General features: G+C 42.2%; 1 protein-coding gene across 6 annotated transcripts in view; it reads right to left on the bottom strand.

Annotated features, from left to right (window-relative positions):
* Positions 1 to 14,425, bottom strand: part of LOC132978418 (zinc finger protein 408-like) — a 29,258-nt gene extending 14,833 nt beyond the window's left edge. For 3 of the 6 annotated variants that reach the window (XM_061043644.1, XM_061043654.1, XM_061043662.1), the window contains exons 1-3: positions 14,301 to 14,411; positions 12,965 to 13,244; positions 8,497 to 8,555 (exon numbers count right to left, since the gene is read on the bottom strand). In XM_061043644.1, the coding sequence (XP_060899627.1) occupies positions 8,497 to 8,555; positions 12,965 to 13,240 (335 nt within the window). In that variant the 5' untranslated portion in view covers positions 13,241 to 13,244; positions 14,301 to 14,411. Of the gene's footprint in view, positions 1 to 8,322; positions 8,556 to 12,964; positions 13,245 to 14,300 lie in introns of those variants that run through there. The other 3 variants (XM_061043635.1, XM_061043663.1, XM_061043667.1) reach the window with 3 other exon arrangements.
* Positions 14,426 to 15,160: the final 735 nt, after the last annotated feature.

The following is a 15,160-nucleotide window of genomic DNA, read 5'->3' as shown; positions in this document are numbered from 1 at the left end:
TTCAAAAGGCAGCCACACGGCTTCCTTTGTTGTCCACCATTTTGTCCCATTGTCTCTCTCCACCATCTTGTTTTCTCTCTCTCTCTCAGCCACACACACACACACACACACACACCACATTCACAAGTTTTGATAATGTTTGTTTGCTTAGATTAGTTTATAATAGTTATTTGTTTGATTAAGTTCATTGATTTTGGATTCATGTTGCTTTGTTTAAATAAATTCTGTTATAATTTAAGAGAGCAGTTGTTTGTGATTACTGGTGTATTTGCATTGTGATATAAGCTGGGTGCGAAGGCTTTGTGTACGGATTTCACGCCTTCAATTTATTAAATACAGGTTATTAATTATTAATAATATTAGTAATTAAATAACTAATTTGAGACTGATTTTAGTGATATTTTGGTTATTTGTTCTCTGCTCTTAGAGTGGTGCCCCCGAGTTGATTAAATGTAGTTTAATAATATTGGTATTTATATTAACAATTAATTAAATATAATTATTAATAATATAACCAAATTTGACGAGATAAAACCCCAACAGTGTGCTGTAAGATTTCCATTTGTATACACTTTTAGGATTTAAGAGTTGGCTGGGCTCAGAGTTTCAGTTTTCATTCTTTAAATAGACACTGATCTTACTGTGGTCTGACAGTGGGCTAGGCGTGCTGACTGTGAAAGCTTTGAGAGACATTGGGTCGAGGTCTGTGATGGCATAGTCAACCGTGCTGCTACCAAGAGCTGAGCTGAATGTGAACCGACCCAGGGAGTCTCCTCGTAGACGGCCATTGACGATGTACAGACCCAGCGTGCCACAGAGCTCCAAAAGCTGGCTACCACTTGTGTTAGTGGTTTTATCGAAGTTGTGTCTGTGGAGTAACTCAGAGAAAGAAAAGCTGGTTACATCAGGTAGACCCAGGTGTTTGCCTCCCTGTATATCAATGGTGTCTGCTTTCTCTCCTGTCCGAGTATTTAAAGGGATACTTCACCCGTTGAAACATGAATCTGTATTGACATTGGATCATATATGTAGAAATGTGAAATACATTTTGAAGTTGGTTCTTGACCGAGAAAAGGCAGAAAGTGTCTTTTTGGCTCATGTGGATGAAAGACACCAACTCCCACGATGCACAGCACCGCAGGCCACTCCCACTAAGGTCCTCGATTTCAGAATCAGAAATACTTTATTAATCCCAGAGGGAAATTTGATCGTTACAGTTTCTCCAAAATATACAGTATAGCAGCAGAAATATAGAAATAAAAACATTCACAGACATATTTACTTCAACACATAAGACCGTTTCCTCAACTGATTCAGAGATTTCTTCCAGAATTGATCTTGTAAATTCCTGTCAGAAAACAGACTCTATGTCTGTGTCCATAGACAAACAGTGAGAGCACCGACACTACCAGTCCGCCCCAGCTCAAGCCCCGGCCCCGGCTCCTCATCCTCACCGCCGCCGACAGGCAGGCCTTATGTCTTGGCTGCTGAGCTGGCAGAGGCCGGTGGCGGCCAGCAATATAGCCGCGAGACGGTTGCTGCCGACAGGCCGGTTTTGTGTCGTGGCCAGCGCCAGCGCTAGCAGCCCCGGTGGCCACAACACAAGACCAGCCTGTTGGCAGCAGCCGTCTCACCACTATATTTATATTTTTTCGCCATTATCAGCTTTCTCCATAGAGCCTGTTAGCATAGCTTCCAAGCAATATGGCGGACGTTAAGTTTCGATTCTGGGAGTGAGTTCCCACCCACTGATCTGTGATTGGTCTGAAGCTTCAGTGGTCGAAAATATGAGGAACTAGCGTTGTAGTTTCACCCCGCTAACCGCAACAACTTCCGATGACGCAAAATGACGATATTTGCGTCACTGGAAGCTCCTTTACAGACTTAGAAATACAGAACTTTCCAGTCTCAGGGGGAAATGAGGGCGGGATGCACGACCATTCAAAAATACTACCAGTTTACTACTGATACAAAGCTTAATGCAAATGGGTGAAGTATCCCTTTAAATCTCCACATACAAGAACATTTCCCAAACTTTTAAAATTATTAATCTCCCCCTCTAAAACAGAAATAATATCTTCTTTAAAGTATGGGGATTCTGAGGGGGGGGGTATAAACAGCACACAGGTAGACATGTTTATCAGTACATATTATTTCTTTGTTAATTTTGAGCCAAATGTATGATTGTTCTTTTTTAATCATGTCAATTGAATGTGTTAATTCTGATCTGTGCCAGATAATCCTGAGTCCCTCCCCTGAGTGACACTCTGGAGTTTGATTGACGGGAGTATAATTTCTTTATAACCGAGAGGACAACCAGTGGGACCGTCTCCTCTGAACCACGTCTCCTGTAGGATTGTCACTAGGATAGGATGATCTCATCTCTCTCTCTCTCTCTGAGTAGATAGAGAGTTGGTGTGTGAGAGTGTGCGGAGCTCTTGAGTGAGTGTTAATTTTCCAAACTTTTTTTAATCTAATTTATGTGTTAGTTGTTTTTTTGGGTACTTGTTTATTGTTACTGGGTGTATAGAGATCGGTTTAACGTTTAGTTGCGGTGTGTTTGTTTGCACGTGTGGAGGTAATGGGTGTCGAGTTCACTGGATTAACGAGTTGCTGAGGTGGTGGGAGATTTAACACTCTGCGGCCCGGATGAATGGAGCGGTGGTTCTGTTTTTAGACAGCGTTGATAAGGTGAACGCCGTGGTGGAAAACGGAGTGGTCATAAACGACACTCGTTCCCGTGTCTCCTCTGTCTCTGCCTTCTATGAAGGTCATTTTGTCAAATTGTTCGCCGTTTATTAGTGATGACTTTCTGCAAAGGGAGTTATCAAGACACGGGAAAATAGTCTCTCCTATTAAGAAGCTGCCTTCGAGCTGTAAAGCACCGCAGCTCAGTCACGTGGTCTCTCACAGACGTCAGGTCTATATGATCTTAAATAAAAGAAATGTGGAGCTTAATCTTGTTTTCAACCTGAGAGTACAAGACTTTGATTATGTGATTTATGTCACTTCTGAAAACATGAAATGTGTTCACTGTAAAAGGGAGGGGCATCTTATCAGAGCATGTTCATACAAAGATGAAGCTGAGGGATCCAGTGCAGGTGGGAGAGGGACAGGTGAGCAGACACAGAGTAGAGGAGGTGAGAGACGGACAGGTGAGGAGACACAGAGTGGAGGGGGTAAGGAGCAGACAGGTGAGCAGACACAGAGTGGAGGAGGTGAGGAGACACAGAGTGGAGGGGGTAAGGAGCAGACAGGTGAGGAGACACAGAGTGGTGGAGGGTTTAAGGAGCAGACACAGAGTGGTGGAGGTGAGGAGACACAGAGTGGAGGAGGTGAAAGACACAGAGTGGAGGAGGTGAAAGCCAGACAGATGAGGAGACACAGAGTGGAGGAGGTGAGGAGACACAGAGTGGAGGAGGTGAAAGACACAGAGTGGAGAAGGTGAAAGCCAGACAGATGAGGAGACACAGAGTGGAGGAGGTGAGGAGACACAGAGTGGAGGGGGTAAGGAGCAGACAGGTGAGGAGACACAGAGTGAAGGAGGTGAGGAGACACAGAGTGGTGGAGGGTTTAAGGAGCAGACAGGTGAGCAGATGGAGGTGGGGAATGGGTCTAGTGTTGATACTGAGCAACAGGCAGCAGGTAAAGGGAGGGGCTGTACTGAACATGCTGAGGAGGAGATGGAGGAAGAGGAGTCTTCTCTTAGTACTCCTAGCGCCAAAAGAAAATCAAAGACTAGTGAAAATGTTTCACTAGAAGAAAAGAAAAGAACAACAAAGAAAGCAAAAGGAAAAATAGAAAACAAACCAAAAGAATGTGATCCAGGATCAGAGGTCAGTGCTAATGAGGACTCTCCCCATCTCACTGACAGTGAAATGTCTGAGTGCAGATACTCTCAGAGACACAAAAACAAAAGAGACTACAGTGTCGAAAAAATTAAACTGTTTCTACAAAAAAAACAAAAATATGTGGGGTGTAAAAATAGAAAATTATTTCCCTGGTAAAAGGCTTTTTTTTTAGTCGGCACGAGATCTCATTAGAGATAAAGGGAAAGGGTCTTTTCTGATCAGGAAACTTATAGATTAAGAAAGTACATGTCCAAACTGAGACAGGAACTGTGTAACAATGTTGGTGATGACGGGGATGATGATTATGATGATGAAATCTTTTAAAATACAGATGTTTTTGTTTCTAGTTGTTACTTTTTTGATCTCTCTCTCCATGAGTAATTTTAAAGTAGGAACTCTGAAACAGGTCATCCTGAGCCACAGTAGCAGCAGTAGTGGGGGGGTCAGGTTATCCTGAGCCACATTCCTGATTAATTCCTTAGGATTAATTAATTCCTGATGTTTTGAACGTCTCTAGTTCATTGGACATAGACCTCATTTCTTTAGCTCAAGAAAAAGCTTTTGACCGGGTTGAGCACCTCTACCTCTGCTGGAAAGTTCTGGAGCGTTTTGGTCTCAGCCCTGGTTTCAATGCTATGATCAAGGTTTTGTACCAGGACATTGAGAGTGTAAAAATGAAAATCAATGGAGGACTAAGTGCACCTTTTAAAATTAAGAGAGGAATAAGACAAGGTTGTGCTCTTTCAGGGATGTTATATTCCATCTCTATTGAACCCATGTTGTGTAAAATACGGTCTTCCATTGAAGGGTTAATTTTACCTCACTGTTCAAAACATTTTATTGTGTCAGTCTATGCAGATGATGTTACTGTCATGATAAAAAATCAAAAAGAAGTATTTTTAATAGAAAACATTGTGAAGGAATTTGGTATAGTATCATCTGCAAAAGTGAACTGGGGGAAAAGTGAAGGGTTAGCAGTTGGTTTTAAATCCCATTCGCTGCCCAACCTACCAGCAGGACTAACATGGGGAAGAAATGGTTTTAGGTATCTTGGTGTGTTTTTAGGGGATGAGCTCACTGTACAGAAGAACTGGGAGGAGGTGGTGGAGCAAGTGAAGGGGAGGCTGGAGAAGTGGAGGTGGCTGCTGCCACAAATGTCGTACAGAGGAAGAGTGCTCATCATTAACAACTTGGGGTGCGTTCGAATTGTCCCTCCTATCTCCTTTCACTATCCACTTTACCTTAACCCTGGAAGCATTTAAGTGATAAGAGCCGTTCGAATTCTCTAAAAGTTGAAGGTGGGTCAATGCTTCCTTTATAACCTCCTTTATGCTGATGTTGTAAAACGATCAAAGTGAGTTTAACTTTTATTGCAGCCTATGTTCAGTTTGCATTCATTATTTATCCACTTTGAGTGTTTTGGCAGCCGTAAGCAATATCATAAATAACGTTAAACTTTCCTTCAGTCACAGATGCTGAAACCCTTGCCTTGATTAAGGTTCTTGAGATATTATGCAAAGCCATATAATCAGATTATAATCACCATAAAAAACATCACCCTGTGTTTCAGGTAAAAAGGGATCAGAGACATTTAGAGCCAGATGATGTTTTATTCAACATATTTCATTCAATTCAGAATGTTTTGTGCATTTCTTCAGTTGTACATTCTTGTCTTGCATAAATGTAACAATTAATTTCATACTTATGTTGATTTCTGAGTGGACAGGAAGCTGATGGTTTCACTTTTGTTACTTGTAGCCTGGTAGTCTATATTTCTTTTATTTCAATCCCAGCCTGATTAGGATTATTTCACCAATAACAAGACACAGGGGAAAGTTTTTTAGATGCGTTTTTTGTAGTCCATTTTCTGAACATTGTAGTTTCAACACGGCAGACCCACGTCATTAACCTCCACCGGCCCGTTGCATTTAATGACGTCGCCTCGAGGAAATGTGGTCAGATTGTTAGAGCAACGAGATCGCCTTTCCCTAAGTCCTTTATGAATTCTCCTAACATCTTTCCTTAAGCTCATGACGTTTTCACCGGGGTTAAGGTAAAGTGGATAGTGAAAGGAGATAGGAGGGACAATTCGAACGCACCCTTGGTCTCCTGCGGACTCTGGCACAACATGGCATCTATAGAGCCCCCTGCTGGACTCCTTTAAACAACTGCAATCAGTGATGTTGGACTTTTTCTGGGACAATCTGCATTGGGTTCCACAGGCTGTGCTGTTTTTACCTAAAGGGGAAGGAGGGCAGGGTCTGGTCCACCTGGCCAGCAGAGTAGCTGCCTTCAGAATCCAGTTCCTACAGAAGTTCCTCACTGGCCAAGCTGATGTGGTCTGGAGACCAGTGGCCAGCAGCATTTTTTTAAAAGTGAACGGGTTGGGACTGGATTCCTCACTGTTTTTAATGAATACTGACTGTTTTAATCTGTGCAACCTGTCTGCTTTTTATCAGAGCCTTTTTAAAACCTGGAAACTGTTTTTATGGAAAAGACTAGAGCCCACACTGTCCCTACACTGGCTGCTGGAGGAGCCTCTGATCTATGGGGATCACATCTTTAATGGGCCTCAAGCATGCTTTCATCTCCACTGACAACACCACACTGAGACAGATCTTGGACATAGCTGGACCTGAACTGAACAATACAGTAGCAGTGACCTCTGCTCTTGGTCTCCGGTCTGCACGTTTTGTGGACAGAGTGCTCAGACTGTTGCGTCTCAGACTGACGGGGGAAGAGAAGGAGATGCTGCAGGATTACTGTAGCAGGAAGGAAGTACCTATTGACCGTGATCCTTTTCCTGAAATAGGCCTCACAATGAATTCTTGTGTTTCAAGTGAAAGACATTCAAAAGGGACTGATGATAAATGTTTGAACTTTTATAACGTTAGAGGTAAGGAATTGTTTTGTGTGTGTGTTAAAGTATTAAATGAGAGTGTATTGAAAAACAGAGTGGACACCAAGTGGAGACAATGGTTGAAAGTGTCTGACCACATCAAGCCAGTGTGGAGAGTTTTTTTATAAAAGCCCTCTGAACAAGAGATCTGGTGATCTGTAATGGAGGATTCTAAATGCAGCAATAGCCGTAAACTCTTTTTTCTCTCGTTTTAATCCTTCTGTGTCTAATCAATGTTTTTTTTTGTGGGTCTGTGGAAACATTTTTTCACTGCCTTTCAGAGTGTGTCAGACTCAGCGATCTGTTTGGGGTTTTTTAATGAGACATGGTCAAAAACATTTTTTATCGGGGCGCTGGTGGCGCAGTGGTTAGGGCGCGCGCCCCATATATGGAGGCTGTAGTCTCAAGCGGGCGGCCTGGGTTCGGGTCCGGCCTGTGGCTCCTTTCCTGCATGTCGCTCCCCTCTCTCTCTCCCTGGTTTCCGACTCTATCCACTGTCCTATCTCTCAATTAAAGGCACAAAAAGCCCAAAAATAAATATATTTAAAAAAAAAAACAAAAAAAAAACAGTTTTTATCTTTGGAGCAGGGTACAACAAAATTAACACGGTTAAATGGAAACTTTTAAACTTTTTATCAGGACAAGCAAAACTGGCCATCTATCTCAGCAGGAAGAAAGAGTTGGAGAACAGGCAAGGAAAGGAAGTGACTGACCTCTTCCTTTCCCTAATGAGAGCCAGAGTCTGGGTGGACTTTCATTTCTTTAAAGCGATGACTAATTCTAAAGATTTCATTGAAACATGGTGCTATGGAGGGATAATCTGATAATCAAGAAACTCATCTTCAACCCTTTTTTTTAGCATCTAAAAAGTCAATCATGTGATATTAACTGTTCAGTTTCTTTATGCTGTATAAAAGTATGTTGTTAATTGTTGTTAATTATTGTAAATAAAGTTGTTTTGTAAATCTCAAAATCTTTCTCTCTCTCCCTCCCTCTCTCGCTTGCTCTCTCTTTCTCTCTCTCTCACGCTTGCTCTCTCTCACTTGCTCTCGCTCACACTCTGGCTCTCTCTCACTTGCTCTCTCTCTCTCTCTCTCAATCCATGTTGCCAAAGCAGCACAGTAAAGTATGATTCTGGCCTTCTCTTTCTGGTCATTTACATTTGTGTGTAATGTCTTTAACCATAATATTACTTCAAATGTGTGTTTTTTTTAGTTAGTATTTATTCTGCAGAAAGTCAGAGTGATCTGATGTGAGAACACAGCAGGATATAATCAGGAGAATTCACCTGGAGCCAGTGGGAGGGGGTGGTGACCTTTATTCCCTGTGATCGCTGCACGACCATAGACTGTCTGCACGCCACCTCTACCATCTCCGTGCTCTAATCAACCTGCTGCTGCATGTTTCCTGTTCTCCAGGATGTTCTTCTCCACTCTTTAGTTCACATTGAGATTCTCTTCAACTACACGTAGCCTTGATACAAAGACAAATATTCTTATTATAGAGTCCTATGGAGGACTCTGATGCTGCGTACACTACTTCCTACACTACTCTTTTTATGTCACGTCTTACCTCAGGAGACCCCCCCGCCCCCCTTCCTGTCTGACAGGGATAGTCTCCCACTGTGAGGAGCATGTGTAAACATCCAGGTCGGGAGAATCTCCGGAGCAGTCCTCCCGTAATTATCTAGATAGTATCCGGAGTGCATATGTGATTACTTCCTGCTGTTACCTGCGTGAGACTCACCTGATCCAGACGCTGCTTTGTTTGAATGTTTCCTTATCTGCTGATGTCATCACCAGAGCCTGCAAAACAACAACAAAAAGGTTAATAATCACAAACGTTGTCTGTTTGTTTCTGTATGGTCTCCTCTGTGTAGAGACTCCTGTTGGTCTCCTCAAACACGGGCCATGCCGACTGGTAGAGGTGGGGGATATGGGAAAAATATCATATCACAATTTTTTTTTTTGCAAAATCACGATCACGATTTTAATCATACTGTTCTTTAGACAAATTTGCAAGTTACTGACCAGTTCAACCAAACTTACTTCCCTGTATAATGTTTTTAAATGCACAGTCTATTTGAAAAACATCGTCAAAGTTCTATTGGGTCGGGGGCCGGATTTGTTCAAATGAGACCTCAAGTGGGCCGGACTAATTTTGCAGACATCACTATAACTCAACACATGGATATATAGGCTAATGTATGATTAGAAAAAAAGACAAAAAAAGGTACTTGTATAGAAAACTGCATGTTAACACATAAAATGTAAAAGTACATTAAGCAGAGGGATTAACTGTCATTACAAACTGCATGTTGGCACATGGAAATATTTAAATATACAACATTACAGAAGACAACATCAATCATTATGTTTTGTTTGAGATTATTATATTATGTTTTACTATTGCTGTTCAAGGTTATAGAAACTTTGACACATGTTATTCTACCTGCCCTGGGATCAGCGCATTACTAGAGAGAGAGAGAGAGAGAGAGAGAGAGGGAGAGAGAGAGAGAGAGACTTTAGATCTGTGTGTGTCAGGCCACAGCACAGTTTGCACTCGTTAAGGTTCATTACAGATAAAACCTGCTCACATGAATATGTTGTCACAAACAAACAGAGTGTCTTTGATGTAAACAGTCATCTTCAGGTATTTTAGTGTTAGGCATTAGAAAATGATAACATGTTTCCAAACCAACAGACTTGAATTGATCCTTCAGCGTTGCGCACTGCAGTCTGATCAGCTCCGTGTGGAGTGCACGTTCTTCAACTAAGTAAACTCAGTTAAACCACTTCTGATATGAGTCTGGCAGTCCGTTCTTCTACATGTCCGCAATATTGTGATCTAACTCTGTCACTGACTTTTTATGCGCCATGAATCTGTGCCATCTCCGTGCGCAATTTGAGAAAGCTTTTTAGCGCTGCTCTACGGTTAAACCAGCGGACCTCTGTATGATCGGACAGCCTGTGTGTGATATCGTATTTGTATAAGAATGAAATGTTCTGTAATACTTATATTTTTACGGTCTGATGAAAGCTGGTGATAAAGGTGCAACAGCAGTCTACTGCATTTAGAAGTGATGTCGCGCTGAAACTTTTAGGTGATCAACACAACACGTTCACCTCTGAGTGACCTAAAAATGAACCATCTGTAAATAAAATCAGTTATTATTCATTTTAATTTATTGTTTTTACAATAACCAGAGGCAAAACTAGTCAGGAGATGCATCAGGCTCAACGCCGGTGTCCACAACCTACACTTAGTGTGGATGTGTGGAGACGGTCTTTGTGGCTCACTCTATAGGAAGCTTTGTTATTATCAGCCAAACTTTTGTTTTACATCAGACAAGACAGGAGAAACTGGTAAGAAGTGTGGACAGAGCTGAAGACCGTCAGGATGAGCGCGCAGTGCAGCGGTTAAGTCCCGTAGCTTTGATACAATTCTGGCAACTTGTGAGCAAATAAAACTAAAGAAATATCGCTCCTTCGATCTCGCTCGTGCGCTCGGCCACTCGTCTTTTTTATGATACTCCCTGCTGAGAAGATATTTCAAAGTGCCCCGTGTAATTAATATTCGTATCATGATATCAACCTTTACGTTGCTCATTTTACATAGGTTTTAATACAATTCGGGGAAAATACATGTTATAAATATTTAATTTATAAAAAATCTCAAAATATTTTTCAATACATTTCCTCCTTCTTCCCAAAACGTCTCGCGGGCTGGATGAAACCTGCTGTCGGGCCGTATGTCTGACAACCCTGGTGTAGGAGAATAAACTACAGCATGACAGAATAAACACATTAGCCGGGTTCTACAATCTCCCTGCTCTGGCAGATCGTCAGCACGTTCAAATCCTTCATCTAAGATCGATAAATCGAACACCACTACCGACTGGTATCTAAGGGTGCACTCACACTCTGCAAAGTTGTCTCGTACCGTGCTTAAGCATGATTGTCCCCTCTCCCCATTCCCGCGCAGTCCTGCACTCACTGCTTGTAGGCGGAAGATGTGTATGTTTATGGGAGAACAATGTGTCTCACTTCTTCTGTACTGATGGCTGGGCTGGGCTTAGCCATGAGCTCGGGCTGCTCAGAATCTTTCCCCTCCTGATTTGTATCAACTTTGATAACAATAACGAGTCATTCATGGCATTCCCACAGGGTCAACATTGAATCAAAGCGAGCAGCTCCTCAGTCTGCAGAGAGAGGAGAGCTGAAAATAAACCCTGATGGAGAATGAGAAGGTGTTTGCATAAGTCAGCTCTGGGACTCTGCTGCATATAGAACTGTAGATTAAATCATGATTATCTGTGAAGACTTTCTGAATCTTAATGGGACATTTTGATTTCTCTAAGCACAGCCTCTTAGCCTCTTCGTCGCAGAGCTCTCATGCAGGGTTTTTCCTGGCTCAGAATGGGCCTTTGGGGGGTGATTATACGTGCTGTAGTAAACATTCGACCCGCGTATTACAGTATAGTTTGAGTCTGTATTACCTTATTGGACAGAAATCTGTGAATTTCCTGTTATTTCTAAACATTTTATGAAGAATATTATCATTATGCTTAAGTTACTGAAACCCAAATTAAATCTGGTAAAGATTTTTTTTTTCATTGCAACAGAGAAACAGGGGAGGAGAGGGATTTTAAGGGAGAGGGGTGTAATGAGATTGGGAGAGGGGGGGTCACATCCTGCCAGTTCATTTCACCCTCTTCCTATGATGGCTGCTCTTTTCATTTAAATTGTGTTTTCATTTTACATACACATTTGTTTAAGTACATTTCTTTGAGTTACTAAGGTATTATGTCAAATAATCACAGATCATTTGGATCATTTGATCAGATCAGGAACTTGAGAAATAATAAAAATATATTTGCTGGTTATAACACAGCGCTGTTTGACAGTCTGTGTGGAGAAGTTCACAGACTACAGCTGGCTGACGTTACGATCGTTAAGTTATTGATTGTTGATAAAAGCAGACACGGTGGAAGTGGACGGAGAAAAGTTGAACGTGGGTTCCCGACTCGGTCCATACGGATAGCGGATCAACCGTGTTCCGTTGCACTACAAGTAAACAGGTGCACGCGGTGGTTGGCCTTCCGGTGTGTGTGTGCGTTTGCAGCCATGTATGTTGGTGTGTCTCGTCTGGGCGTGCCCCCGCGATGACCCGTTCCAATTAGCCGCAGTTAGCCTACATCATACGCGGTTTAGTATAGTTTTAACATGACTGTTGGGATAAATATTTACTGCCATGAAGTGAATTGCTCTTTGAAATTAACTTGCCAAACGGAAAATCAACCCTCATTTAACGCTTGTGGGTGTCAGCGGAGCATCATGAACCAGTCAAAAGAAACGAACAGTCAATCAGCTGGCTATCCAGTGCGAGCCACATGCGTAAATGGATGAGAGGGGAGATGACTGCTAGAAGTCAGAGACGTCGTATTTAAGTTTATGTTCTGCTTGTTCAACAGTCGTTTGATGTATTGATATTTTTAACATACATTCAGAGAGGATTTGATTTGCAATTTGAATGGTCTTTTTTTTCTTTTGCCGCTCGTGATTTTCCTTTGGCGCTGGGTAAAACCTCTTTGGGGGGGCGCCAAAGAATTCTCTATACAGGAAAAACCCTGCTCTCATGGCAGCTGTGTCCTTCAGGCAGTTTTCAGTAAGAACTTGATTGAGTTTGTGTGTTCCCGCTGGTTGCTCCTCTCGTCCGTCGTAGAGCAGTCGAGTCAAACGCCACTCTCAACACGCAAAAATCTTTGAACCGCAATGGTGGGATATATTGCTTGTACAGTGACCATCGGTTGTACACTACTTTTCACAATGCATTGTGGGATACAATGCATGGACTATACAGGGTGTGATGACACTCACTTTACAAAACAGCGTTTTCACTCTAAAGTGAGTGAGTGATTTCAGACACAGCTTCCATCTCACTTAATGTCCCGCCCACAACACTATCTGACGAGTAATAGCCAATCAACACTGCGTTCGCACATGCAGCTCACCCAACAGACTTAAGGAGTTTTAAGGAGTTTTGTGAAGATGTGAAACTGTAAGTGTCAGAAATACATTTACTGACACTGTTTAAGCGCCAAAACCGATAAAAAAATGTGCAAGAGTTAGAAGTAAAGTGTAAAACAATGAATCAGTCCTAATAGAGATTAAATCTGTTTATTTGTTATTATTATTAGTTTATTTGAACCTACCTCCTCAGCCTCTTTGCTAACCTTCTGATCTGTTGCAGGCTTCACGGTGCGTTCACTGTCCTCGCTGTCAGTCAGCCCCTCGCTGTGATACCTGGTGGCCCACTCTGTGTCACCCTCCCTCCCAAGCAGGGACCCGGCCTGCAGCGAGCGGCCTACCCACCATAGCCCGAGTCGCCCCTCACAGAGCCCCGAGGGCCCCACGGCGAAGCCTTGGGGGAGCACAGAGGAGAGAAGGGAGGCAAGGGAGGGGAGGGGGGGAGGAGGAGGGCGGGCCATCAACCTGCGGAGGCAAACAGGTAAATAAAGAGCAGGAATCTAAAGTTAGAAGTAGGACATACTGGCTGCTGCATTGTTGTCAGAGAAGCCAGCACTTCAACATAGCATGTTTCCTTAATGTTTGATCATATACTAAGCTCACTTTATCATTTCACTCACTACACATCTCACTGAGTGGACCTTAGTGGAAAAATACTACATGATCTGATGGTAGGAGAGGAATGCTGCACTCTGTCTTAACTGCACAAAAACCCTGGCAACATTTTCGCTTGCTTTTGCGAAGGTTAGACAGCGTGCAGGAGTTTGTCTGCAATCTCAATACTGGGTCCCTTTTTGTTGCCGTTGTATCAAAACAAATATCGATATCGTTTGATTTTTTTCAATTCATACCAAAATGTAAAATCTTTAAAGAAATATTGCAGAGATCTGAGGCCGAGATGTAGATATGAAGTGTTGATGGTCTGTCACTGAACAATCGTTATTGAAGAACCATCCAAGTAATTTATGGTTTTTATTATTCTTTATTTGATTTGATCAATAAATCGTATTTAATAAGCTGTTTTCTGTCGGCTGTGATAGTTTAAAAAGTGTGCGTGTTAACTGGTGGCTTTCATCCTTTTGTTAAGTGTTTGTATTTCATTCTAATTTCAAAATATTCTCATTAGATTTGTCTTTTATTTATCAATTGTAATTTGAACTACTAAAACCAACAGGAGGTCACCAGATGACACGGTCACTCGTTACAACGATACACCGGCTGATTTCAGGCTAACGCAGGGAAACGTTTTTCTGGTCAACAACAGTGATACCAGTTAGCATGTTAGCGTTAACATGATAACTGTTAGCATGTTGGCGTTAGCTGAAATCTGTTTCTGTACATTGACTGAACAACATCTCCACGTATTCAGCTCTAACGTCCGGGATTTAACATACTTATTAAAATTAAAGCTCAATGTTTAAGAATGAACATTATTAGCTAAACTTCTCCGGTTAGCTTGAAGCTCCGGTTCTTCGATCAGTTTATACACTCTTTTAACAGTTATATTGAAGGTGTACATACTCAGGACGTGCTCGTTTTTTGTAGCCGATTATGTATTATAAAATAAATTCAATTAATCGTGTGTAAACTCTGGGGAAAGCCTTAATAATCCAGCAATAAACACCCACGAAGTCTTCTTCTTTTTCCTGACTTCAGGCGGTTGACACACAACGAAATTGGCCCATTACCGCCATCACCTGGTGTGGAGTGTGATAACTTATTTTACCTACAAAATAAGAATATATTGTAGGCTATATTACGATGTGTTGGTATGTATTAAAGAGGTCATATTATGCCCTTTTTGGGGTTCGTATATTTAATCTATGTACCTACTAAAGTATGTTCACAATAGCTAAAGTTCTAAAAAAGTGTCTGTTTTCATGAATTGCCACTCCATGCACCGGCTCGCTTCTGACTCTCTCTCTAAGGCTCTGAAGTGCCCACATGTGCCAAGTCTGATCTGATTGGTCGGCCTGTCGGCTCTGCCGTAATTGGTCAGTCACTCAGCACGGTTCTCGGAAATGTCCCGCCCCTTTTATCATATTGGGAATGCAGCCACTTTAGCTCTGAAGGGAGCAAAAACATTAGCACCTTAGCACTACTGTACTACCGCATATCGTGGGCGTGCTACAGAAGTTAACGGGCGTGCAACATGAATTGCAGGGCTTGCCACAACGAGCCAATGGGCTTAGATCAGTGATATCACACTGACAAGACGTCACACTGGCAAAAACATTCAGAGGGGGGCTAGAACCGAGCGTTACATGCAGCTAATGCTACAGCTAACAGGAGGACGTAGGAGAAGCCGCGTTTCCGCCTAAACATGCACAGGACACTTGGAAAACACACTAAAGAGCATATAAAACCAGAAAAAGGATAAT

Source organism: Labrus mixtus, chromosome 1, assembly GCF_963584025.1.
Source record: "Labrus mixtus chromosome 1, fLabMix1.1, whole genome shotgun sequence".
Taxonomy (NCBI): domain Eukaryota; kingdom Metazoa; phylum Chordata; class Actinopteri; order Labriformes; family Labridae; genus Labrus; species Labrus mixtus.
The sequence above is the reverse complement of the archived record's forward strand: the minus strand, read 5'-3'. Positions and strand labels throughout refer to the sequence as shown.